This window comes from Caenorhabditis elegans, chromosome I, assembly GCF_000002985.6.
Source record: "Caenorhabditis elegans chromosome I".
Classification (NCBI taxonomy): domain Eukaryota; kingdom Metazoa; phylum Nematoda; class Chromadorea; order Rhabditida; family Rhabditidae; genus Caenorhabditis; species Caenorhabditis elegans.
Genome location: NC_003279.8, coordinates 9,107,983 through 9,135,758, shown reverse-complemented (window position 1 = coordinate 9,135,758; position 27,776 = coordinate 9,107,983). Strand labels below are relative to the sequence as shown.

At 35.3% G+C, this 27,776-nt stretch overlaps 6 protein-coding genes and 1 non-coding gene across 8 annotated transcripts; 3 read left to right on the top strand and 4 right to left on the bottom strand.

Moving 5' to 3' along the window:
* Positions 1–5: 5 nt before the first annotated feature.
* Positions 6–3,221, bottom strand: mel-26. 2 transcript variants are annotated; one of them, NM_001276534.2, is made up of 6 exons: positions 2,842–3,221; positions 2,638–2,793; positions 1,693–1,881; positions 1,321–1,578; positions 665–784; positions 6–618 (listed from the first exon to the last, which is right to left on the bottom strand). In NM_001276534.2, exons 1-6 carry the CDS (start codon positions 3,214–3,216, stop codon positions 517–519), a joined length of 1,200 nt encoding a protein of 399 aa, NP_001263463.1. In that variant the 5' UTR covers positions 3,217–3,221; the 3' UTR covers positions 6–516. The 2 variants fall into 2 exon arrangements, with proteins under 2 accessions (NP_001263463.1, NP_492449.2); NM_060048.12 differs by having other exon boundaries at positions 665–772.
* Positions 3,222–8,657: 5,436 nt separating this feature from the next.
* On the top strand, positions 8,658–9,619 carry clec-91 (C-type lectin domain-containing protein 91). Its single transcript, NM_060047.5, has 3 exons — positions 8,658–8,852; positions 8,905–9,274; positions 9,333–9,619. The coding sequence occupies exons 1-3, from the start codon at positions 8,729–8,731 to the stop codon at positions 9,514–9,516; spliced, it is 678 nt and encodes a 225-aa protein (NP_492448.1). The 5' UTR covers positions 8,658–8,728; the 3' UTR covers positions 9,517–9,619.
* On the bottom strand, positions 9,604–11,095 carry ZK858.8 (t-SNARE coiled-coil homology domain-containing protein). The gene is made up of 5 exons (NM_001026710.2): positions 10,907–11,095; positions 10,305–10,434; positions 10,144–10,252; positions 9,830–10,074; positions 9,604–9,783 (listed from the first exon to the last, which is right to left on the bottom strand). Exons 1-5 carry the CDS (start codon positions 11,029–11,031, stop codon positions 9,673–9,675), a joined length of 720 nt encoding a protein of 239 aa, NP_001021881.1. The 5' UTR covers positions 11,032–11,095; the 3' UTR covers positions 9,604–9,672.
* A 191-nt stretch (positions 11,096–11,286) lies between these two features.
* ZK858.2 (uncharacterized protein) lies at positions 11,287–12,577 on the top strand. The gene is made up of 5 exons (NM_060046.3): positions 11,287–11,415; positions 11,572–11,643; positions 11,829–12,056; positions 12,144–12,417; positions 12,464–12,577. Exons 1-5 carry the CDS (start codon positions 11,318–11,320, stop codon positions 12,557–12,559), a joined length of 768 nt encoding a protein of 255 aa, NP_492447.1. The 5' UTR covers positions 11,287–11,317; the 3' UTR covers positions 12,560–12,577.
* gld-4 (Poly(A) RNA polymerase gld-4) lies at positions 12,578–17,644 on the bottom strand (the record flags this gene model as incomplete). The annotated part of the gene is made up of 9 exons (NM_060045.7): positions 12,578–14,018; positions 14,569–14,777; positions 14,832–15,278; positions 15,377–16,460; positions 16,505–16,642; positions 16,692–16,865; positions 16,975–17,118; positions 17,243–17,410; positions 17,492–17,644. 9 exons carry the CDS (start codon positions 17,642–17,644, stop codon positions 13,998–14,000), a joined length of 2,538 nt encoding a protein of 845 aa, NP_492446.3. The 3' UTR covers positions 12,578–13,997.
* ZK858.10 lies at positions 13,066–13,235 on the bottom strand. Its single transcript, NR_101597.1, has one exon. It is a non-coding gene; the product is annotated as a small nucleolar RNA ZK858.10 (small nucleolar RNA).
* Positions 17,645–25,151: 7,507 nt separating the features above from the next.
* On the top strand, positions 25,152–27,586 carry nduf-7 (putative NADH dehydrogenase [ubiquinone] iron-sulfur protein 7, mitochondrial; the record flags this gene model as incomplete). The annotated part of the gene is made up of 4 exons (NM_060044.7): positions 25,152–25,257; positions 25,649–25,848; positions 26,137–26,352; positions 27,244–27,586. The coding sequence occupies 4 exons, from the start codon at positions 25,152–25,154 to the stop codon at positions 27,319–27,321; spliced, it is 600 nt and encodes a 199-aa protein (NP_492445.1). The 3' UTR covers positions 27,322–27,586.
* Positions 27,587–27,776: the final 190 nt, after the last annotated feature.

The window sequence follows — 27,776 nt, the reverse complement described above, 5'->3', positions numbered from 1 at the left end:
TTTTACACCTCTAAGCGATTCATTTTCTTTTTTTCAAAGAGTAGCTTTAACTACGGGGATGTTTAAAAAAAAATGTAATGTAAAACAAAGATAAAACACCAAAGCGCTTTAGGGGAAGAAAGAAGTAATGACAGAATGTGTGCAAAATTTACAAAATATGATGACATAGATAAAGCTCAACGTTATACAGACAAGAATGTCAGGAGCTAATGGGGGATGGTAGTTAATTACATGTGGATTGTGAAATCTAGCAATGAAGTTTTGATGAATTATTGAAATAAGAGACAGAGAAAAGAGAGAGCAACAAAATCAAGATACCCGGACTACTGTAGTGGAACGATAGAAGTTCAGTACGTTGGTTTTCTTTTTTCAATTATCAATTGGAGAAGTTTTGTGTGTGAAATATACATCGAGAAATGAAAAAACAACAATTAATGGAATCACTGGGGTAATTTCTTCAACGAGATAAGGAGACCTGATGTGAATGGAGGCGGGTGTGTGAATATGGATTAAAGGTTACAGTCCAGATGGAGGTGGTACAATGTTTCCAGTTATTCCAGGAATATCCATTGGAACGCCTGGTAGATTTGAAACTGATGATGTTGCGCCCGTTGATGACTAAAAATATAAGATTTATAAATTATCAAACGGAAAACAGTGATACCTGTCGATCAATCTGACTAAAAATATCAGTTATGAGATTTGGATGACCTTTGAGTATATCTTCCCATCCAGGTGTTCCAGTAACATTCTTTGGTCGTGCCAGGATGTACTGTAAAAGCGACTCAAAAAAAAAGATGCAATCAAGTTGGTTTATGAATTTTTTTCGTAAATCGAACTTCTCAGCAAATTTGCAGGTAGTAGCAATACAAAACTTAAAAGTCAAATATTTTAAAACTTGAACGCAGAAAGATAGTTACACTTAATTTTGACATGCCTTCTTAAAGACGCACAGATTCATTCAGATGGGTCTCGGCGCGCGAAAAGTTTATGGTAATTTTTTTTTTAACTTTGTACATTGAAAACAGATTTAACAAAATTGTTAAGAGAAACATGAAAAGAAAACGACTAAATTCACTAAGAACGAAGTAATTTCATTGCAAAATAGAAGGAAGCGTCGCCAAATTAATTTTTTGTTTCAAAAATGATTTTTTAAAGTTTTTCGGATAAAATAACAAAAACAAACTGGTTTTCAAAAATTCTACTTTTTAGTCACAAGATGGAACAGTTTTAAAAATTTGTCGCTTTTATGGTGCTCGGAGAAACACTTTTTTTTTGGTCCAAAATTTTATCAAAAAAAATTGAGAAAAAAACACTTACCGTAACAGCTCGTTTTCTCAACTTTGGCGCCGAATAGAGATCACCAATAATCAAAAGACTACACGCATTCTCGATATTGATATTCTCAACCAAATACTTTTCACAATGACTTTTCAATTCTTCCAATCGATATTTATCGGCAGCAATGAGCAAAGCAGTTGCCATATCGGTAATATCCTTATTACATCGTCCACAATAAATATAATAAACCATTTCGTAAATCACATCATAATCCATGTCGTTAATGTACATCATTGACTGAAAAAATTTAATTTTTTTTTCTTGTTCTCTACTTTTCCAATACTTGGATCTATTTTTCTAAAATAATTAAATGTATATTAAATTAATAAATTTTAAAAGTGAAAAACAAACCGATTTAGCCTCATCAGTATCTTGATGTGTAAGCATTGCATTGAAAACTGGAGATCGAGCAGCCAGAACAGCCTTGTGAGCTCTAATAATTTTTCCGTTGACATTGATAGCAAAATCACAGAGAAGTTCTTGAGAAAATAATCTCTGATAGTCCTCAATCAATTGTTGCTCACTATTCGTTGGTTCAAACTGGAAACAAGTTTTTATTGTTTTTTTAAAGTATAATTCTGAATTAAGCAATTATTTGATATGGAGATAAAAGGAAACAGGAAAAAATCCAGAAAAACTAAGAAAATTTGTTTTTTTTTTAATGTTTTTGGAAACATTGATGAAATGACCAAATATCAGAATCAAACTTTGAAACAATTTGAGAATTTTTTTATTTCGAATCAAAAAGCGGTGAAAATTCAGTTTTCATCAATGTTTGACACGGAATTCTGGCTTCCCTCGTAAATTGAAATGGCAGAGTTTGCCGAACTAGGCCATTTTGGGTTCGCGAGAATTTGTGTAGATTTACGGCGCGTTGCGTGTCGCGTCGCGGCTAGTTTTAGTTGCAAAACAAAATTTTGTTGTCCGTGTGGAATACACGACTTTCCCACGAGTTGTCCGTCAGGCGATTGTTAATGGAGCGCGAAAATTCAATGAGAAAGGCCAGAACCCCGTGGTTTGAAAGCCTTCGATGAAAAATAAAGCTTTTTAAGGTTTTAATTATGTTTAAAATATTCATATTTCAACATTTTAGGCATTAGAACAGTGATTTCTCCAAAAAAAGGAGCAAACTCAGTTTTCCCCTCCTTTTGGACTCGAAATAGAGAAATTTCCAAAATTATTTTTGAAAAACAATTTAGTATGTTATATGGTCATTTGAGCGTTTTTAATCACTTTTGAATCCATTGAAATGAGTTCTACTATAATATTCATAAATAACTAGTTCTTAAAACTTACTTGAATTGGTTCATTAGTAGTAGTAATTGTCTCAACTGCAACATCAATTTCCACATTCACAATAATCATATCACGTGGCATTATTTGAGGAAATAAAACATCTCGTTTGATATATGACACATAATCAGAATGAGATGGATTTGGGTGAATACGCATCTGAAATTCGTTAATTAACTTTTTAAATTCTTCATCCAAAAAATTTACCTCGATATCCTTATTCTCGGCGGTTCTTAGCTTGAACTGCGACTTGAAACCAATTTTTCCAGCCTTTACATTGTTATTGATAACCCGATTTAGACATAAGAATACGAAATCCTTATTATTCTCTCCATTTCCTTTTGGATAAATTTTGATCGACCAAGTCAATTGCTCATCGCCACGTTGTAAATATACGAAATTTTCCAGATATTCCTGATAGCAATGCGAAAAGTTCTTCACAGTCCACGTGTGTTGCACTTTTTCCACTTTAATCTCAGTTTGAGATGAAACCCCGAGTGCCGGTACTCCATTACTACACATTTCATTTCCCGAATTTCCGATTCCTCCGATGAATACTCCTCCATCGATTCGTGGTTCCATTTCCACTGTAATTTTAATTATTTAAAAAATAATAGAAAAAAAAATCTGAGGTGTGCGACAATTATTTTGGGCAACTCGACAAAATTACAGTTTGAGGCAACATTTTTCTATCTTTCGACAATAAATTTTAAGTAGAAATTTTATCTCAAGCAGTCATTTTGTAGAGCTGCCGAAAATAATTGTCGCTCATCCCCGGAAAGGAAATATAAATAGAAAAAAAGATACATTTTTAAAATATGTAGAAAGAAGAAATTAATTTCAATTAATTGCCAACAAAATTGTCTAAAATATTTCCTAATAACTACACTTTTTTCTCTTTTTCTATTGTTAAATTTCGAAAGTTTTGAAATCTAATCTTCCACCGAGAAAATCAAACAAATGCTTCAACTTTCCGACGGAAAAATGATGTTCAAAACGGAAATTCAAATAAGTGAAGAAGATATGATGAAATTGATCGAATCAAGTTATAAAAAAACATGCGACGAACAGCCGCTCACTCGTCGAAAATAGATCGATAAGTGGTGGTGTCTGACGATGAGTGAGAGAGTATGGGACCGTCAGAGAGATACGGAAGAAGAGACGGAGAGATAGAGAGAGAAAATGTGAGTTTGCGCAAACAAGAACTGTTCTCGTATCAGTCTATTTTAGTGGGAATAGAGAAAATACCAAGAATAAATATAATAATCTAAAAAAGGTATTTCAAATATTTATTTTTGAATTAGAAATTTTCCATAAAAAGGAAAATCGCTCATGTCACTTGAAAACGATTTTGTTGAAAACCGGGTACCGTATTTTTGAAGCAAAAAAATTTCGCTTCTGGGTACTTCTAGTTCGCAATTGAACTTTTATTTTGGGATGCGAAATTTTAGGTGAAACCGCTTAATAAGTTGTTTGAACCTACGAAATCACTAGACAAATATGAATGACAGTCTGCTGCTGCTGCATCAATCGAGAGAAACTTAAAAAGAGGGCAAAGTGCAAAGTTCAAGAGTTCATGAACAAGACAGCAGAAGCGGGAAATGAATATGCAGAAAAAAGACGGAAGTAGTTGACAAACCACAAGGCAGAATGCGCTGAATTTTATGTCTATATGTCTGATCTTATGAATCGTTCTGTGAATACATATACCCGGAAGAACTACATCGGCTCTTTTCCAAAATGCAACGTGGCAAATGCCAGTCCACACATTCAGTAAAGCGGGTTATTCAGCAATAGATAACAAAATTAATGGAAAAAGAAAATGAATCATCGGGCAAAAGAGAAGAATAAGAAGGTCGCCATTTGTTTTGATTTGAATAAAAATAAGGAAGACACCCGTCTGTTGAATGTCTTCTTCATCTTTTTATGCATTTTTTTTTGCCTTTTCAAAGAATTGAATAGACTAGAGTAGTGAGAAGTGAAATTGAGAGAAAGAGAGTTAGAAGAGAAAATGGTTGAAGACGTCGTAAGGGCGGTTGAGATGACCATGCATATACGAATGATAACAATCGACTGATGTTACACAAAAAATGTATTGATGGAACCCAATGAGTGTTCTACGATGGATGTTTCAACGAGATTTTGGCAGAACTTTGATGGTATACAAATATTAGCTAATCTTTGGCCATTTTTACAAAAAAAGAGTTGAAAAAGATCATATAAATATTTTTTCTGGGCGACAAGGTATTAGAACGGGGAAAAATGAAATAGCAAGCTTGTTTTTACGAAACTTTCACTATGGAAAGCTGAAGAAGGCGACACACCCCCACATCACTTATATGTTTTTTTTTCTGCGAAATCGAAATTATCTTCAAAAAAAAATCTCGGAGGTCTTTTGGCATATTTGGTGGAAATGAGTCAGCTAGTTAAATACGTGTAGCTTAAACATAGAATGAATTCAAAAAAGATAATAAACGTTATCACTTACTCACACTTTTCATGGCTGAGGAAGTGGACAACTAGTACCAAACCGACGCCATGTACAAATCACATCAAATTTTTGATTGAAACAAAAATGCATGATAAAGTAGAATTTTGCCGCTTACACAATCGAAAGAAAAAACACTTTGAACTCTGAAATGTTATGCGACCAATTTTTTCAGTGTAGCATATAATCTCAAGTCACAAAAGACACATTAAAAAATTTTTCCCTAATCTTTCGAAAACATCAAAAATTAAAGCTATTAATGCAAAAAGATTGATAACCAATGAAGGACAATAGAGCGAGCATTCAGCAAAAATTACATATTCTGCAAAAAATCTGAGGAATATGATCTATGTTGAATGGCGAATGGACGGGATTCGTGTTTTTTCTTATTTTTATTTTTTGCAGCTGGAATGAGAGACTGAGGAAAGCAGAAATGAAATATCAAAATAGACTAAGGACACTCAAAGCTATAAATTTCAAATATGTCTACTCTACTTTTGGCCTCCGACACATTTGCAAGACTGCATAACAATCTATTTACATTCACAAACTGCATTCCCACAGAAGCCATTCGCTGTACCCCACAGAAAACAAGCATTTCTCTTAAGAGCTTTTCGTTTGGAAAAATGATGAGATTTCTGCAGCTGACAATATATGATGACTATGAGAAAACATAGAGATGTATGATTCAATGAGTGAGAAGTGGACACAGAATATGAAAGAAGGAGAGATACGGTCTCTCTGTTGCTACCAAAAGGCTACAAAACATGAAAACCGTATTTTACTTTCTAATCGGAGCCATGCTACAGCTTAGCATGATGAGATTGGGATAGATTATAGGCTCGAAACTACGATAAAGATAAAGCTACGAATATTTTAGCCTTCTTCTGATCCCTCTTCCAGCAAGAAGATACGTGGAAAGAAAAACGAACACTATTCCCTCAAACATTTGTGACACACAAACAGTGTGTAAAGTCGGTAGACGCGGAGGCGAATCAAGATACTAGTGTCATAATGTAGACTACACACTACGCTAGTTGAAAGTCGATAAATGAAAGATCATCATCCATCAGGACATGAAATATGAAAATATTTATCAAATGCATAGAAAATTTGCAAACATCGTTGCTAACAACTAATAGATCAAGGAATCAAACCCATATTTGTTTTCGGATGTTTTATTACGACTAGAGTTCGCACAACCAACCGAAAAACTTTCTTGTGACGGTAGAGCGAGTTGAAAACAACTTATCGCGAGGATCTTCGATTTCGAGGATGTCTGGGAAAATGGAATAACAGAGATCATTGTTCCGAATACCTACAACTACGTTGGCATCGAAATTGAAGTAACAATTAAATAGTTAATTTCGTAAAATTTTTTATAATCTTATAGAAAAAAAAAACATCAATATATTTTGAATGAAGCTCTTGGGTAGCATATGAAGCCAAAATATCAGATCTTTGTAAATACTCAAATTGATGTTTCGTATGAAGACCAAAAAACTAATGATTTTCCATAAAAACACGTTGTCTAGGAGAGAAAAACGAGAAGAAATGGCACGGACCCACTCTATGTGAGGAAAAAGAGAGTAAGGTCGGCCAACGAATGGAAAATGTCTCTCTGTGGCTTTGTTCACTGATGCGAACGAGAGTGAGAGAGTTGCAGAGAAGAACACAACGCTTCGCTCCTGACTCGGAGACGCAGACGATCAACGGTCAAACAGCAAGCCCAGCAAGACATCAGACTATAAATAGGTAGGAGAGAGAAGAGAATTAGATAAACAAAGTGAGGAATGGAGATCATTGAGAACATTGAGCTTTACCCTCGCATTGGGAAACTTCAGATAAGGTGTGCTTCTCGCAATTCTTTTTGTTAGAAAATCGTTTTCAAATATATAAAAGAGAGGGGCTGATGATGAACACTTGATGTTTGATCAACTTTTTCCTCGTCGATCATATGGGTGATTATTGAGTTAGATAAACTCAAACCTGGCCTGCAAATTCCTCGTGGGAAACAAAGAGATGGATAATGAGAAAAAGTATATTATCGGAGTTAAAGAAATTGTAAATGGTGACACTGCTAGAAAATCAGAATTCGTAGGAAATACATAATTTATGCATCTTTCAGAAAAAGACATCTACGTGATTCATGGGAAGTTCTCAAGGACATTTTCTCAAGACATTTTGAAATATCTTGAAAAAACATCGAAATCAAACGTCAGCAAAATTTTGAATGATCTCCTGAACTTTTCACCATACCGTGACCTGTGTTCTCTTGCAACACTTTTGTTCGTTTCATTCCAACTTAACACATTTTCAAACTTCAACAATGTGATCAAACTAAACAGAAAATACATAGCGTCGAGTTCTGTGTTCGATATGTGCTCTCAAATGAAACACGGAGCGGGAATACACTATAGTTTCTTTTTATTTTCGCGCCGAGACCAAACAAAGCAAAGATCTAACATTTATGCAGCACAAAAACAAAGATCTAGAAGGAAACCGCACGCTTCTCATAGCTCGAAACAACAAAGTGAGAGGAGATGATGAATAATATGATTTGTAATAAGGAAGTGAGGATTAGGAATATGATTCTCAAATAATGTCATGGGGAATTTAGAGCATATCTCCTGTTTCTGGTGCAGAATTTAGAAATGGAACTTATATTCAAGAAATAATGCTTGAAAATTAGAAGAAAACACAGAGAAATTCGGAACAGGATAACAAACAAAAAAAAAGTTTTGTCCGAGAGGAGTTCACTGTGCGCTTTTGTAGTAGTCCTCTCAAGACCCAAGTGCCCTAAAATGGCTTGCGCCTTTAACCTCAATTCTTTTATTTGATTTTTATTTTCGATTTTATATCTTAATTTATAAATTTTAAAGAATTTGAATATTTATCCCAAAGCTTCGCAGTTCAAAAATAATTATTGAAAAGTACAGTATTTAATAAATCAAATGTATGATGTGTCTCATACGTGAATTCGAAGTATCAAATTCCATATTCGGGACGTGCATTTTTCATATCAGAAAAAATGTTAGCTTTTCATGGAAATAAAGTCAAATGACAAACTCTGATAAAATTCTGAAACATTCGTGAAATTTTGAGTGGAAATTTCAAGAATCAGAAAAAAAGATTCACTTCCTCTTCCCATTGTGCCAAAGATCAGTTTTTCAGAAATTTATGTTTATTTTTTCGTAATTTTCTATTTTGCGATAGCGGATTCAAGTCATAATAAAAGTAATTCGTAAATGTAGATTTTCTAACATCACAGTTCAGAGCAGAATCTCAAACATTGTGACTAAATATATGTAGTTAGGAAAATGAATTCATATTCATATGAACGCAAAAAGTAAAATGAAGCATTAAAACACACATTTGAAAATTTTTTCACCGAACGAAAATTTGCATCCGGTTTATAACATCTTATTTATACGCACGTATAAGATGTTTTTTATAGGAAAACAGCATCCCACACTCATAAATTGTTGATCTATTCCTTTTTTGATCTACCCGCCAAATTATGTTTGTTTTGCAGATGGGAATCAATGAAACGAAATATTTCCCAAATCAAAGAGCTGGCAGATATCTCTTATGTTCAACAAAGCCATGCGATCGACCTACATCCTTATCATCGTCCCACTGATCATCATTGGAGGCGGTGTCGTCGCTGACAACACAAATGAGACGCCTGTTCTCGCGCATTCCTCCGATGAGCAACCTCATCAAAGATGTAAGTTTTGATTTAGAAAATATCGTTGTTTGGTAATTAATCAATCTTACAGTGACATACTACAACTGGGACCACAAGGATCTTGGCACCAGCGCATTCGAGGATCTTCCACCGCTTCAAGATCAGCCGACACCCCTTCCAATCGATCAATCCGATCGTTGCCCGGATGGCTGGTTGAGATATTCGGACTCGTGCTACTTCATCGAAACAGAATCACTTGGATTCGCAAAAGCCGAACGAAAGTGCCACGATAAGCAGGCGACACTATTCGTTGCCAACTCGATGGAAGAATGGGATGCTGTTCGCGATCACGCTGAAAAGTCAGTCTTGTCATGGATCGGTCTCGTTAGATTCTCACATTACGAAAGATTGGAGCAGTTGCCAAGATGGCAAACTACTGGATCCATTAATCCATCTAAGATGTGGGTTTTCACTAAATCTTCTATATCGCTTCGCATTTTTCAAAAAATAATTTTACAGCAACTGGCTCATCAAACCGTTCAAACCAGTCGTCAATGGATGGTCATCGTATGCCAACTGTGCTGCAAGCTTCCAGTCTCCAACCGAAGTCGAATCTGCTTCGTACACCTTCTTCTATCCGTGCACTATGGCGTTCAAATCAATCTGCGAACGCAATTCAACCATTCTCAACGCTAGAAATTAATCTAAAATATGTTCGAAACTGCTCACATATCTCTTACATTAAGAATTATTTTGTACTACTTATTTTAAAAATTTCTTCTCACAATATAAATGATTATCATTGTAGAATCTTTATAGAACACACACATACAAGTCAAGTTCGAATTTATGTAGTCATCTATTTCTGAATACGAAGTCTATCAATGCGGCTTAAAATATCATCAAGTTCGTCGATTTCCGTCGTCAATTGTCCGGCAGTTTTAATTAGTTCGTTGGATAGATCATCAATCTGGAAAAGTTTCAATAAGTAGATCACTGCAAAAACTTCAACTTACAGTATTGAATTCAGCCGCGTTGGTTCTCAAGTGAATTTCCAACGTGGCAAGCGCTCCGCTCAACTCTTGCTCCGTGGCACCGAAATTAAGAAGCAAGTCTCGTGTCGCCAGAATTGTTTCAGCTTGATTTTCAGCACGAAGTGTCGAACGGATGCTCTCCTCGTTTGGAATGAAAATATCGCCGCCATTGAAATTATGATCAGACGTGGAATGCGAGAATTGATGCGTTTGTTGCTCAATGTTTTCTGAAAAATTAACTTTTAAATGCAGATGGATTTTTTTTTGAAATTTTTTCTAAAACGAGACAGACCGACCTAAAATATTTGTCCAACATTGATTCTCTCGATTATCGTACTCTACAGCAGTTCTTGTTTGATAATTCTTACGTGTCATTGTCTCAATTCTTTCCAGTTCATCTCTTGACTACAAAAACTCGAAACATTACAATTTGAACAAAGAAAAAACAACTTCTCACCATTACATCTCTCTGAATATTAAGATTGCCTCTTCTTGGCATATTCATATTGTTATGACGTTGCTGGTGGTTTCTACGATTTTGATTCGGAGCCGGAGCATTGTGACGTCGGGGGGGCTGTATGTTTCTGCTGAAGAAGGAGCTCAGTCAATATTTGTGATTTTTCTCCAACAACTTTTAAATAATCTTATATTTTCGGTGAAATGTTTAAGTAAGACTACAGTACCCCTGCCTTAACATAACCCTATAAGTCTCAAGGGATGTATTCCAAATGGTCCCGCCGCACCCGGAAGTCACAAAAATCTGTATTTGTTCGCGCCTTCAAGGTTACTGTAATTATGGTATCGAATTATTTTTCTTTTTTATTAAATTGTTTAATTTTTTAAAGAATGTTTTTAACTAGTATTTGGTATCGTAATGTTTTCGTCTGAAATTGCGATGAATTATTCAGAACACCAGACATAAAATATGCGCATTTCTACAGTAACCTTACAGGCGCGTTGCTCGCGGTGAGACCATATAACGTTTTCCTTGAAGCTCATCGAGGAAGATATGTATAACTGAGACACATAATATTATTGCTTCATACTTAGGTCACTTACTCCACGACTTGATTTTGTCTAATTTGCGGTTGAACTGCTTGAAATTGTCGATTTCCACCAGCTTGAGCTCTTTGTTGATTATTCATCATAAATTGATGGAATTCGGGATTCCAAATTGGATTCATGACGGAACGTCAGAGATTATCGAGTTTATTGAAATGATTTAAAAAATATTCGACATTCGATTATAGTGATTGATAACAACTGGAATAAGTTATAATGTAAATAGGATTTCACGTAGAACAAATTTTTTCAGTTCTAATTTTATTATATATTACAATTAAATATTACATTTCCTACGCCCTGACCAGAACGCAAAAAAAACAATTTTAGAAAACAAAATAGTTCATAAAAAGTTGAAAACAATTTATTTCAATTTTAACAATCTTATTCAACTAACCATCACTATCAATGTCTTCTCCAAGTTCAGCTTCTGAATCTGATTCTAGTCAAATGTCTCTGTTGGCAACGCCACCCGTTGCAATTCGACGACCACTTCCATATCCAAGGTAAATTATATCGAAACATCCAGTGTACATAACTGCGAAAATTCTGACAATATACATATCTTTTTTTGTGATTACAAGAAGTGTTGTCTGAATTGGGTTACTGTAAGGGGTTTCTGATATACGGTACTTGTTTTCTAAATCTTATGGTGATTTCAGAGACATAATTTCAAGTCCACTCGAAGTCGCAACTCCTGTTACTGTTTCTCCAACAGATTTCATGCCAATCAGGTATATATATAATAGCAAACACTATTCCTAAGATCGTGGCGAGACTCACACAGAAAAACCGCGTGTGCCTTTAAATATTTTATTAAACTTTCTCGAAATGACGATATAAATATTTGATTTTCTATCGATGTTTCCTAAATGTTATATAATTCAATTAAATCAGAAAAATGAATATAAATCTTCAGAGAACTTGTCACAACTCCATATCACATTTCGACTCCAGTGTTAATAACTCCAGTTGATGCAAGATCGATCTCAAGAGAAATTGTACGTGTCAATCGTATAAGACGTGTTCGAACTCGTCAAGCATCTCGTTCCGTATTCAATAGTGTTCGTCGTCGACTTTCAATGATAACAGCTAATCGAACTGAAATTCAAATGAATACTCCACAAACATTGCCACGTAGCAAACGGTGAGCTTCCAGATTACGGTAGCCGGTCTCAACACGATCAAAATTACGAACCGTGTGTTTATAAGAAAAATAATTTATTCATTACAGAATCGACAACACTTCGACAGCCATGGAACCAGTGAGTTCGAATGCTTTTCAGAAAATTATTTCTGAAATTCTGAATAACTCACCTGCGTGTACAGAAACAATAAACTCAACAATAATTCCATCAAATTCATCGAATTGTGCGAAATTACGGGAATTTAATCGTCTCGAGTCGATTGGAATTGCTCAAATGGCAGTAGAAAATGAGAATGAAATTTTGGAAGCACTTGATTTTATTGAATGGAATATTCGACTAATGAGTTGTGAATCGGATTATGTAAGTTTAAAGCATTGAAGGATCCGTGTAAAAGTGTATTTTTCAGATTGACAAAGTCTTGGAAGACTTGGAGAATGAGAAGCTCAATAAACAGAACAAATGGGAACGAATCGAACTGATTTTGAGTCTCATTCAAGATTAATAAATTCGAAAAATACAGAGAATTATTTATTTAAGAGAAGCGGTAGTCATCAAATAATTACAGAGAAACACTTGCACACACATAATACTTCAATAAAAGCCATTTTTTTGGCAAAGGGTGAAGGCGGAGCAGGAAAGAATGTTGGAAATAAAACGAAACCTAATGAAGAATGTGTGCGTGTTTGTGAATGTTTAGGGCAAAGAAGTAATGAAAACCGAAAGAAAGAGCTCATGGAAATGAAAAGAATGAACGGAAGAGAGGAGCATGATGATTGATAGAGAACCCGATTTGATTATTCAGTGTGCGTTTTTGGGGAGCGACGACGAAGACGCGAAAACCGAAAGTGTTACAGTTCCAATACACGATAGAGGACCTGGAATTAAGAGAGCTGGGAGAGAAAGAACACAAAACATGAAGACCAATGAATGATATTCTGATACACTAGAAAAAATGAGGGAAAGAACAAAGCGGTTTGGGAATTATAGTATCAGTTCATAATAATTAGAACTGATATTATTATTTCCAAGCCAGAACACCTAGCACATTATTAGAAAGCGATTATTATCTCATTATCGTGACAGAACATCGCATACAATCACGCTTCATTGTTTTCGATACCGTACACTAGAGTCGTTTGAACTTCTACGAATGGACGGAATCTTAAACTGTGAATTGTGTTCCATTATACATGATCTTCGATGACGACAATAATATTACATAAGTATCGCAACTCGTGTGTGTGGGGAACAGGTAAAAGGGAATTTAAGAATATCTTGAGAATCATACTAACAGGCTAAAATCGTCTTCGAAGGAAGTAAACAAAATGTGAATAAAATGGATTGATTCTCAAGACATTCTAGATGTAAGTAAAACAAAGCGAAAAAGTTGCTATTTGAGAATGGACGAGAAACATATTACCGGAATTTTTGTAGCGAGTGCACGACGTGTATGTTTGGGGGCGAATATGGAAGTCATAATAATAATAAAAAATAATAATCAATGATGAATCAGATGATATTAACTCGGGGGAATATATGGAAAATAGAAAAAAATAAACAAGGGCAGCTTGAGCAGCGAGAGTTCGAAAATTTGGAAAGAAAAACAATTTTTGGGCATTTTCTGATAGGGAGTGTTTCTAAACGAGAATATAAAGGGAATACAATGATGGGTAGGAAAACGTAAAAAAGAAAACAACAAAATTGGTTAGGTGAGGGGAATATAATTCTTTTAATAACTTTTTTTGTATATTGTATCTACTGGGATTTTTCAATTGAAAACTAACACACGGGGACGACAAAAAGAGAATCTATACGGGGGTGTGGGAGAGAAAACAGAGTGAATTATGTGAAAACTTATGGGAAAGAGAGTGAAAAAACTGTTATCAGTATGAGAACAAGAAACATGGGAAGGGAAATACAATGCATCCATGAAAGTTACGCTATCGCTGCAGACGATTCACCTGAAAACTGAATGCGGTCATTGAAAGATTAAAAAAAACTATGGACGTAAACATTTTTTGACAGTCAATTTTTTCGAAAACAGCTGTTACAGTATCTCTAATAGCCAACCGAAGGCCTAATGTGAAAGTTTGTATATTTCAACGTTTCAAGCTTTTGATAACGATGCCATTTTGAGGGTGCTTACCAGGGGTGAGCGGCAATCGGCGATCGCCGATAGCCGATGAGAAAATAAGAACTCGGCGATCGCCGATGAAATTTTATAGTCCAAGATAGACCCCTCTGAAGAAGAAAAAAGGTATATTTTCGGATTTTTTTTCTCTACTTTTCGAATTTTAAGGTATCAAGGAGTGCTTTTCGTTGCCTACTTTTTTAGATTTTATAAATAATTCTTTGAAAGAGCTCTTAAAATTAATTGTTTACAATTGAAAAAAATAGGCCCACGCTGATTGCCGATTTTTTTTGGCAATTTGTGATCGCCGATCGCCGAAAAAAAAATTAATGTCGGCGATCGCCGATTTTTTTGGCCTGCTGCTCAGCCCTGGTGCTTACCGGTGGAACCAATTGTGGTTGATGATGGCTTAAATCAGTAGAAGAAGTGGCTGAGTTGTTGTCGAAACCACATTCGTTATCTTTACGCAAATGATGTTGCTTCTGCATTGAAGTATGTGCTGATGGAGGCGTCATGGGGGAAGTTGTAAGAGCATTTCTATAGGATCCTCTTCCAACGTTGACCACGGCCATAGATTGTGGAATTATTCCTAAAATCAGTCAATTTTATATAATTCTTTAAAAAATTTTAAATAGTTACCAACCATTTGCGGGTATTGGATTTCCATTGGTGACGTTGACATCTGCAGTGGAAGTATTGGTTGATGTTGTAATCGAAGACTTCTTTTTAACAACATCGGCATACATTGTTATTGGCTCTTCTGATGAATTATTCGAACCATCTAACGTCGAATTCTTGTTTTGTGAGCGAAATGAATCGTAGGGAATATTATTAGTGGGTCCACAATTTCTAGTATTCGTCTGCTGTCTGGATGGACTTGGTGAATTCGACGAGGCTCTTCTTCCTTGTCTTATATTGTTGTTCCATGATTCAACATTGTATTCATCTGACCCATCAGAGCCTTGTGAAAGATTACGAATTGAAGGACGCTGCCGTTGCGGGTGCGCATTACGATGTTTGTGTGATGGTGCCGCGGTACCTGCTGCATATCGTGAGGGTGGAGGATATGAGTATCCATTGAAATGGAATTCTGAAAATAGGAATTGCACAATATCAATGCAGATGTAAAACTTTAAAAAAAACTTAAAACTAAATCACTTTCGATAAAAGTAAAAAAAGAAAACTCACGATCTTGCATCTTGTCTTCACTGGTTGTCTGCGTTCTCTTCGATTCTCTTGCTGGCTGGGCAACAACTTCATTGAAGGGTTTCTTGAATTGAACAGGAACAGCAGAATTGTTTCGATTATTAATTCCGTTATCCTCATCTTCTTCTGAAGATTGATTTCCCATTGACGAAGACAGTCCTGGTGAATCAGTGTCTTCTCGCTCCGAAATACTCGCTGCAGTAGATACTGTGGCAGATGTATTGACGGATTGTGTAGACGTTGGTAGAGGTGGTCCAGTAAGAATCAAATCATTTTCACCATTATGATGACCTTCTGATTCAGTATCTTCTGCTTCCAATTCAACATCAGTTTCTCTTGTTGCAACCAATTCCTCTTCTTTTTTGTTGTCATCACAAGCCGGCATTTTTTCTAACGATTTCTTTGCTTCAGTTTGTTCCAGAATCTGCTTCTTCAACTGTTGGGCAAGAGTTTGACGATCATCTGCTGGATTTACAATCGTCAGAGGTCGAGAATCCCGCTTTTCTGCCTTCGCTGGTGCTTTTCTAAGCCAAGCGTATCGTGAAAGATCGACCATCGGAGAAACCAAAGTGTTATGCAATTGATTTAAGTCATACGATGCCGGTGCTTCTTGGCCAGGCATTGATAACACACCACTCATTAACCAGTTACGATATGTGAGCTCTTTTGATGTGAATGGCATAATGAGATGGAGAAGAGATCCTTTGTAAGCTCTCATAGCCACATGATTTTTCCCTTTTCGCTCGCGTAATGTGACGGCAACAAGTAATATTTGAAAAGCTTGCCCAAAGGCATTGGCTATTGAAGAAAAGTTGTATGTAGATCTACCGACATCATTTGCAGTAAGTAATGGATCTTCCAATGCTAGATTCCCTGGTTGAGCCTGCTTGTGACCGTATCTTGCTCCGCTAGCCGACTTTGGAATATAGCAACATTGTCCAGGTGATATTCCCATTTCTTCAAAGTTGAACTCTAAAGAATACAGCTCGAGGAAACGAAGCAATAAGTGTCCTAGATTGACTCCTCGGTCGTAAATTGTTCGACTTCGCATGTTTAGGGCGTAAAGCTAAAATTCATTTTATAGACGTTTTGAGCTAACGGAAAAATTACCTGGAAAAAGTTAACGAGCAAAAGGACGAGTCCATAGGAGGATAGACCTCCGGTGAATGTTTGATTGAGATTACGGTAATGAAGGAATTGTTTGAGCAGGAGAACAAGTGGTTCTATTAATGGAAACTCTTCTTTCACCTAAAAAAATGATAATATTTGGTATCTGTTACGGGTTTAATTATCGTACCTTTGCAATGTATGAAGCTGCTCGTACTCCTTGAACTGTATTGAATGAAATATCAATGCTCAATCGAGTATCTCTATCCACCATTTTCACAATAGGCACAAATGCTCCTCCATAGACCATCACCGACTCCGCAATATTGTCCGCTTCAAGTCCACGTGCTGTTTCAGCAAGCCACTGAATTAACAAATATATAAACTGGAAAGTAATAACTGATATAACTATGATTTGAATTCAAAATTCTTATCAAGATTTTCTCTTATTTAATTCTCAGTAAAAAACATACATCTCCAGGTGTTCCAACCCAATCATCGCATTCAACGAGAACGTCAATATCCGAAGTAGGTAAGAAGAGATTCGTTCTAAGACTTCCAAACATTGAGATTTTTATTGTTTTCTGTTTCCATCGCCGTAACACAGAATCGCGGACCTGAAAATTTAATGTTTATATTTTCCGTATTTTCCTTTTTTTTTCATTACGAGAAGTTACAGATTTCGAGTTTTCGGTTAACTTTGCTACATATTTCAAAAAATTAAGAAAAAGTAAAACTAACCTTCTCAAAGACCTTCGTTCGAAGTCGCGACTCTATCTCGTTCGGTTTTATCCAATGATACATATCGACAATTTCCTCGTGCAGTCCTTGAATATTCAGTCCGTACCGTTTCCTTCGCCATGGGGCGAACGGCAATGAATCACTATATCCAAACTCTGGAGTTTCACTCTGAAAATATATTGAATGATTAATCAGTTTTTAATTTTGATAACTAGTCAACATTTGTTTACACGTTTAAGTAAAACCTACTTTGCAAGTTCTGGACGTTGATGGCTGTTCCTGGGACTGACTAAGACGGCGACACGTATTTGGTTCATCCGAATTCATAGTCGAAGGAATCGATGAACGAGGTGTCGACGTTGACGGTTGTTGTGATGATGATAATCTGCTGTCTTCATTCATCTGAAAATAAACTTTTAGAAGTTGAAAAGAACCACGTAGTTCGAAGTTATAATGACAATATAAAGATCAGAAATCTTCCAAGAGAACTCATAAATCTAAAACTAAACTGAGTTCCGGAAGTCAAAAAAAAAAGAGCCCATAGATATGAAGAGGTTGTGATAAAAATGAGATGATCAGAACGGGAAAGAAGGAATTGGGGTGTGAAGAAGAAGGAGAGTGATAAGATAATCGTCGTTTTTCATGGGAATAGTTTTTGAAGGCTCTTCCCCATCTTTTAGACGGAAGAGTGAGAGTCGATGCGATGAAGATAAACGCAAAGAAAGAGATACCACGTTTTTCTAACAAAACAAAACAACTGTTGCTAAATACTTTGTAAAGAGAGAAAAATCATAAAATAAACTTGATTTGAGGGTTTTACATATAATGTAACATTATTCGTTACTATTTTCCATTATGATGAGCCCCATACTTTTTCTTTTTGCGTTTTTCAACGAATTAAACTTTTCTTAAACATTTGATAAAAATCAAGTTTTCTTGAAAGGAATTAAATTTCACTTCGTTTTGTATTTTGATGCCCATGGAGTACAAAGAAACAAACATCTTGAACACACATTCATTTTTTATCAATATTTTTCAAAAATAACTTCCATATGTTCTGCTTGTCGCGGGAACACAACAAAATACAACGTCACTTTTTCTCTTTGTCTCCCATGCATCTCAACATTTCAACAATATCAATTTTTGAGCCACAGGCAATGAATTCGGAGCAAGCAGATCTCGGCTTTCCGCGAAGAGAGAGACAGCGACAAAAAATCAGAGAGATCATAAGTAAACACCATATTTTTAGACGAGAAAGAGAGAAAAATACGCATTTTCTCAGAAATTTGTTTTTTATCTGAGTGGATAGAGATTAGAAATATAAATAGAGGAATAGGCGAGCTGATTCGAAGTACTGACTGAAATTTCCAGAAAAACTTGAATTTTCTATTATTTTTCCAAAATAAGAAAAGCAGGTATATAAGATTTGTTTGGTGATTGCTAGTAGTTTTTGAAGATAAACCCGGCTATCAGTAAGCAATCAAAGATAATCATAGATTATTTTAACAGAATTAGGCTTATAGGTCACAGTACTTATAAAAGTAAATTAATATTTTTACTCTCTCGCGTAAAAATGCGGAAGTAATACTCAATGAAACTTTTCAATAATAATTTCAAAGCGGAAGTGATAACTCAATTGTGAACCGAAAAAAAAGAAGAAAAATGGTATCGTCTCTATTCGACAAAAAAAGTTTTCTTTCTACAGTGTGTAGAAACGGACGTTGCTGGACGAGACGGAAAGATAAAAACCAAAGAAGAAAATCTTTCGACCGGCGGGTGGATGGATCTATGACGAGAGATTGTGAGATCGAGAGAGATTTAAATGAAATAAAGAGTGAGATGACGAAAGAAAGGTGTAATAACAAATACCATCTATCGACATTTTTATGCGTGTGATGGTTATGCATAATTAGTGAACTATTGAGACGTAAAAATGTATGTACGTTGACATTTCAGTGTAAGGGTTTTTTTTTCAAATGAAATTATAATTTAATTTAAATACCGATTTTTAAATTTTAAACTGGAAGAAAAACCAATTCAAGTAAAGAAAAAAGTTTACAAATTTTTAATAGTGAGGTAGCAATTCCTAAAGATATCTGAAGTAAAAAGGAAGCTTCTTAATCTTGTGCGCGCGCGTTTAGTACACTCGAAATTAGAGTCTCATGCACTACAAACATTCGGAAAAAAAAACAGTGAGACGAGACTAGGAAACACACAGCCACGGTCATCGTCCACATACACCACCCTCTCTTCCACTCATATTCGTTCGCACTCCCCGCCTCTCTCTCACTCTTCGCCACTATTATCAAAATAGCCGTTTGCAGTTTGCACAGCAGCAACCAGCCAGACCCATCGCAACACACAGCTAAATGTCTTCCACCACCTCCGCAAAGCAATGGAACACAGAAAAAAATCTATGCCAAAAAACAAAGACGACGTAATGGTCGAAAAAGTTCAAGAATTTGTCATATCGAATACTCGCCATTATTTAGGTATCTGGCATAGGAACAGTAAATGTTGTTTTTATTACAAATATGACTAAATTTATTTTGATTTCGAGGAAAATTCAAAATAGCAGATCACACCAATGCACAAAAACTCTTCTAATTATAAATGTGAATTTCTGATCACTTCACAATCAAACAAGTCACGAAATGGACTGGGGACATGAATGCATTCTTTATAACCAGCTAGCTTCATCTTCACAATGATCTTTCTCTTATCTCTTCAAGTATCCTCCCTAAGTCTATCCATCAAATCGCTTCTTCTTATTCACCATCTTCTACTTCGTCGTCTTCGTTGCTTTAATGATAAGAGACACACAATGATAACTTTGTGTTGATAATAATAACTGACTCTACCACTCATTCTTTTCTTAGCTATTCATCTTTTTGTCTCTGATATAAATTGAATCCGGGTCATTCTTTTTGTTTCCTTTCAAAACCTAGCAAAATTGAATACCTTAAGGTCAACAGCAAGTTATTTGAAAAAAAAGTCATGTTCGTAAACCGAACGGTCAGACCAATTAACAGTTTACATGTCAGTTTACATCAGTTGCAGAAAAGAAAATAAAAGAAGAAGAAGAGGAAGTATATATAATCTATGATCAACTAGGTGCCGCTGCCTGCAGTTCAGTGGAAATTACGTCGAGACGAAAGGGTGGTGTTTCGAGTGATTTAAAACTGAGAAGGAACCGGTCCACGTAGAAAGACTTAGACAACTTGAGAAAACTTTTTTAAAAAACCAACGACTGTTTTGAGAATTTGGTTTGAGAAAACAAAAAAAAATTGGCTTCAGGTATAATTTCATTCGGTTTGGAGCGTAGCAAACTATTTGATAAGCAGGGCAGCAACAATTTCAAGACGCGAGAAAAAACTTTTGGAATTGTATTTCGAGGCCACATGATACTTTCGACATTATTGAGAACTACAATTTTCAAACAGTAAAAGTTAACAGATAATTATTGGGATATTTTGAGTGATGCGAACGTTGAAAATAGAGGAATAGAACACTGGTAATCAGTTTTACTAATCGTTTGTTTCTTCTTCTTTCTCAAACAAACTTAACATTCAAAAAACGCGTTGAGACCATTACAAACTATTCGTTCAAACATTGCGCAAGAGGCTGAAGAACTCTACGAGTTACGTTTTTCTCGGGAGACATGAGAGTGGAAAAAGTGGCGCTACTCCGGTATTTCGACGCAAATTATTACTATGACAAACAAAGGAGCACCATGCGCATGAAAATTGAGAGATTGTGAGCGGACCGGCAAGACTTAGAGATAAACATGACAAGAACAAGTTCAGAGATCATCATCGACTAGATAAATGAAAAAGAACACCGAAACCTGGAAAGTCGGGAGAATTAAGAAATTTATATTAATAATGGTGATACTTTCTGAAAAATCATAAGTTCAAACCCAGTTACCTATATATCATATTCTTTGATGACATATAGTCGATACCTTTGTGAAATAAATATTTTCTAGAATGTTTATTTTGAAGAAAGGAATATCGAATTGCATGATAATAAATGAATGGTTAAATATTTTTTAATTGATGAGCAAACTCAGGGGAAATACTTATTTGGCTGCCAGAATGATACTGCAGACAATTTGGATGGAACGAAAAATATTTTAGTAACTAAGCCATACAATTTTGGAGTTTTCAACTGGTTTCAAGAGGAAACCAGAAATTCGAAGAAAATTGGAACTCTTCATAAAATTAAGTTATCTATGAGCCTATTAAATCTAAATCCTTGCATTTAAAAATTTACTATTTACTAATGTTGTAGTAAAGAAAATAAATATTCAAACACGTACATATATACAAAAAAGAATGAAGAAGAGGTATTGTTGAGAATAGAACGAGAGATAGAGAGAGCGCCGGCGACCAGCAGTAGCTGCAGTGACGGACAGAAATGACGATGATGAGTAGGAGATGAGAGAATGAAAATGTTATGGAAATTAGTGGAGTACGCAGACAATAAAGAAACACCAGAAAACAACTAGAACTGACACTGAAGGACGAAGAAAAATAGAACCGGGTCTCGAAACGATATCTTATTGGTTGGTTGGCAGAAATGCATCTTATATAGAAGCAGAACAAAACCCTGATTACATCTACAATTTTTTTTTCATCTCAAAATCGAATTATTATTTTATCAATTCGTAATTTACAGAAAAATTTGTAGTGTATTTGGGACACTTGGAAACAAAACAAAATTAAACACAAGATAGCAGGCAAAAGTCACTCAAAAATTTAAAAAAAATCATTTATGCCAGAATCACTGTTCAGAAGTCATTCTTTACGAACACTTTTATAAAACAAATAACAAATGTGGAAAAATTATTTAACTTACGAATTAAAACATAGAACTTGAAATAAAATTTGCTGTGATACATTTTCACCCTATCTAAACATAATTTTCAAAACAAATTCAAGGTCAATGTGCACGATCGAAAAAAACTAAAAATCATTGACATCACTAACAAAACAAATAACACAGTGTAGAAGCTACTATTCGAAAAGAAAATTTAGCTCTCAACTACCGGGAATACTTCTGATTCTTGAAACAGTGGGGTTTTTTTCAGAAGGATTGCAAAAAAAAAACAACTATTTGGCAATGAAAACGTTGTGCGAAGCTCAGAGAAACGAGTGAGAAAATCGTGGAGTACTGGTGGAAGCGCTCCTAGGAACAAGAGAAAACGAGAAACTAAGAGAAAGTTGACAGAAAAATGAGAGATTATAGCGACCACGAGAGTTAAAAGAAAACTGGAGAGCTACTGAAGAGACGCAGAGCCGTGTGCAGAAAACAATTCGGAAAAGACGAGAGACCCCCCGCGCCTTGTTGGAAATAGAAAACTGGCGGCGACGGCGGCCGATTGGAGAGAGAGTGATATAACGACAGAGAGAAAACGGTGGAGAACGTGGGCGCCGCGTGGAAAAGAGAAATAAGTGTCCAATAAACTAAATGATGACTACAATAGAAATTTTCATTCTGGAATTTTCCAAAAATGCTTAATAAAAATTAGACTGTTTCTATTCCGAAATTGGTGGTCCCTTCGTTGCTTGACCTCTGAAAATTGCGGGAAACTTTTATTTCCGTTTTCTTCTGGCATCTAAAAGGAAAAATCAATTTTCGGAGGTCAAACGAAGAGGGAACCACCTGATTACACCTGAAATTGTAAAAAAATTAAATGCGAAGGCTTCAAAACGTCAAAATAGAAAACTCTGAGAATTCACAGATTCCGATTTAAAAAATATTTAGATAATTTTAATGACATACATTAATGAAACAAAAAACCTATTAGAAAAGGGATAAACGTTTGTTTTCAACGTTTAAAAGGGGCTCACATTCCCAGACAAGAACAACTGTCACAATGGACACAAACAATAAACTTCAAGCGCTGAGAGACAGTATTTCTCCACCAATTGAAAAAATAAACTTTCTTCCAAAACAACAGGAGACTTAACTCAAGTAAAAAAAATACTCAAACACTCTGAGTAATTTTATGAAAAACCGAAGCAAACAAGTTACACATGAGTTTCGCAAGTAGTTTTTTAATACTGGGTGCGATTCGAAAATCAGGTAATGCCTCTAAAAAGCTGACTGGCTAGAAGTAAGATTTTATCCCATGATATAAGGAATCTTGAGGGAAATTAACTGCGAAGGCTGGCTTCAAAACGTCAAAAATAGAAAACTCTGAGAATTCTTTTTCTCCATCTTAATGTACAAAAGAAAGTTTCGAATAACGGTGTGACTCATTTTGTCACGGAAACGTTATTATTGTCCTCGTGATTTGTGATCATTGGAACTTTAGGACAAAGTCCACAAATTTCGAAACACAAATTAGTGACAATTGAAAAATTATATTTTTTGAACAATAAATGAAGCTAATTTTACCTAATTGATTTTTAAAAAACAAAATATGAAAAAGATAAACTAAAAAATAAGTTTTGTCACCAGATTTTATGCATTTATCACAAATTTTTAGTTTTCCTACGGAATAATTCAACAAGGATTTAGAATGTAAGGAAGCTTGGCAATGACTTGAAAAATGGTGTTATCGAGAGATTAGCAACAGAAAATTAATGCAAATATTTCCAAAATTGCGATTAAAATGAAAATGAAATGGAAAAATGCTGAAAATTAATTAAAAAAGGGCGGTCATTTCAAGTTCTAAAATTCAAAATTGGGCGCCTGTCAGTGGAGCGCACTTGCAGACACCGCGCGGCTACCATTTTTGTGAGATTTGTTTCTTTGTTTGTTCTATATTTTTGTTCTCAAACGATTTTACTATTATATGCTTCAAGTTAAAAATTTGTAGCGTTGACTGTTTATTGAAAGAGCGAAACAGCTATACATCAGGTGGCTCGCAATAAAATACTTTCGGCCGCCAAAATTTCTAAATGCGTTTTCAAAAAATTCGTCGCGAAGTCACAAACATTTTAGAAACTTTTTGAGCAGCAGCGTTTTCCAACAGTACATATAGTTTTTCAGAACAACAATTATAATAAAAAGCGCAAATACGTTATCGCAATTCCTAAAAAGAAAATTGTGGTAGGTTTGAGCTCTTGCTCTCGATTATCTGTGGTTTTTCATTTGAAATCGACTCTCTCTCTCTCTCTCTCTCTGAAGATAATTATGAGTATAAAAAACTCTTAAATCTAAGTCTTCGTTTTGTTTCAAAATAATTATTTTCAAAAACTCTCTGTGAAAATGTGCCCTATGACGTTTAAATAAGCACATTTCTTATTCAGAAAAAGAAAAAATATTTAAGTTTCCTCGATAATCTACGATACCTTTAATATTATGTTCTCCATTTAAAAAAAGTGAAGCCCCTTGCTGCTTTTTTATCTATTCAGATTTAACCGCGCGAGAATTCTATCACTAATCCCTTAATATTCATTAAAATTATTCTATATCCGCCTCTCTCTCATGAACTTCTTTCCATTCGTCTATTTTTTGGCGTCGACATGGGCGGCTCGAAGGGCGCCGCGTCTTTTCCTCTCTTACCACATCGACGAGAGATCACACAGCGCTTGGAGAGCGCCAGACACTTCAGACGGAAATTATCGATCGAAGCGGGCCGCCGGGCCGAAGGACTCTTCGTTTCTCACCCGTCGTCTCCTTTTTCACTATGATCGTTCGTTTGGGTGTATGTCCTTCAATTTATTGATTTTCTGGTCACCTCGCCTTTTTGCCCGTTTCGAAACTAGTTTTTCCTCGGTTCATCACCATCATGTGATTCGTTTTCCTCCCGCTTTTTCTAGTTTCACCCCTATACTAATTTATCTACAAAATTGTTTGCTAGAATTATGATCCACACTATTAAAAGGTATCATCTTAACGTCTATCTTATTTTCAAAGTCTATGAAATGATAATTCAAATTTTGATATTTTTCAGATGCTTTCGGCACTTCGAACTGCCGGGGCAGTCGGTACTCGCCGTCTTGCTTCGACTCAAGCGATCGCCAGTAACAGCGAGGCACCAAAGGGTATTGCCACCACAGGTAAACTAAAATTTCAAATAATCTCTTTAAAAAATTATTGAAAACTGTTTTATAATTCGGAAATTAATCGGAATGCCAGGCCAGTTCATGACACAAAATTATCCAAACTTTTGTTTCTTTAAAAATTGTTTATTCTTGAGAGTTATGATTCATTCATAACACCAAGATTGTCTCTTGATCAAGAAAAAAATTTTGAATTACCATTGTTGATTGGGAAAAAGTTTAATTTTTATTGTGTATTTCATAGTACACCAAGAAAAAATATTTTTTAAAAATGCGGGAAAACTAAAATTAATTAAATTTTTAGGAATCCCTCTTTCATCGGATCAAAATTCTTCTAAGCTCAGAATGTCTTTTATTTTATTTAATTGAAATCATTTTGTAATTTCAGGAACTCCATTCCTGAATCCATCGTCTAAAGCCGAGTACGCGTTGGCTCGTCTTGATGATGTCCTGAATTTGGCTCAAAGAGGTTCAATTTGGCCACTGACGTTCGGTCTCGCATGTTGTGCTGTCGAAATGATGCACTTCGCTGCGCCAAGATATGATATGGATCGGTACGGAGTCGTTTTCAGAGCCTCTCCCAGACAGGTTAGCTATACTGATCATTTTGAAATAAAAATTGTGTAAAATTAAATTTTTGAGTTGAAATTTTCCCATCAACAACAAAATGTAGTCTTAAAATTCATATTTTCCAAGTTCTAGAATTAATTTGGCAATTATTTCTCAAAACTCGCACCCCTAAATATCAACTCCATAGCATCATTCTCTGGTCAACAAGAAAAAAAATGATATCGTTGTCATGACAAAATTTAGTTTTCAGTCTCTCAGTGTATGCGTTTTCAAAATTTATTCTATCTATTTATCAAAATATTTCAGGCCGATTTGATTTTCGTTGCCGGTACAGTAACCAACAAAATGGCACCTGCACTTCGCCGCATATATGATCAAATGCCAGAAGCAAAATGGGTTATTTCAATGGGATCATGTGCAAACGGAGGAGGATATTATCATTACGCATATTCTGTACTTCGTGGATGTGATCGTGTGATTCCAGTGGACATTTATGTACCAGGATGCCCACCAACTGCTGAGGTATGTGTCGAATTTTTATGATCGCTTTTAAGTTTGCCTCATTTTCAAAAATACCTTGAGTTTTGAATCTTTTTTGGAGAGTCTAGAGTTTGTTTAGTGGCTGGCTTGATGTCAGTATTAGATCTCACGTTATCGTATCAGCACACCACAGCTAATTCATTTTCTCTCATTATCCATATTTATTTGGTCCACCTGTTACACAAAAAACGCACTCAAAATCTGACTGCTCAATTAAGGATAATGAGTGTCCAGATCTCGTGCAGGCTCATTTTCCATTAATTGAGTAACAATTTGTTTCAGTTAATGTCTGAAAATATTCCAAGAAAAGCGTGTTGCTATGTTCAAAAATGAATTTTAATAATTCTATGACGTCATAATATGTACCTCACTATAATCTCGACACCCCATCATTATCAAAACTGTTTTTTTCGGGTTTTTCCGAAAAAGATTTTTGAAAAAAATTTCCCAATTTAAGAATGGTGGGCTAAGGACGGCATGATGTAATCGCGCTCCACGACCGATTGTAAATATTTCGAAAATACGTGGGTGCATGTGTACTCAATTATTGATCGAATTGGCGCGAAAGTCTTGTGTTGTCTACGCTCTCTTGCATACCATTGAGTCTTTATTTCTCTATTTCTGCTTAGTTTCTCAAGCATTCACTAATGAATATTTTGCCGTATCTAATGCAACAACAACTTGGTGTTTTGTTTAAATCTTTAGCTCTTCGAAATACTTTATCACATTCTGACTGTATCAGCGAATTTCTAATACATTTTAAATTAGTGAAATTATCTGAATAGCTTTAAAAATATTCCTAGCCTGCAGTCTTTTCTGAAAATATGTTTCGTCTAATAAAGAAAATAATTTTAATATAAAAAATTATTCCAGGCTCTTCTATACGGAGTTCTCCAACTTCAAAAGAAGATCAAGCGTAAGCGAGAAGCTCAACTTTGGTACAGACGCTAAACAGAACACGAGGCGAAAAGAAAGTACGAGAAAGTTGGAGAACTGTGAAAAAATTCGCAGAAAAATGGTCATTTTGTACGAGTAAGCCCCACTTCATTCATTTTTTGTGTTTCTCCACCTTTTCTCCATTTTCTTTTTTCTAGATCTGATATCGATAGTTTCGTTCGTTTTTTTCTGCGGTTTACTTTTTTTTTCGAATAGTGTCTATTTTTACCTCATGTTTTTTTTGGTTGAAAAAAAGTCGATAACATTTTTTTAAAGTTCTATTTTTTTCTCTCATTTTCTTTGGAACGGTTAACAACGCCGACCCTTTGTGGTTCTCTTTTTATTTATTTATTCATATTTTCACAAAGTCTGTGAATTTTTATATAGTGATTTGAAAGGAGATCACGACGCACTTTATAGCGCCGCCAAGTTTTTTTTTTTGGATTTGGTTTTTGGATTGAAAATAATAC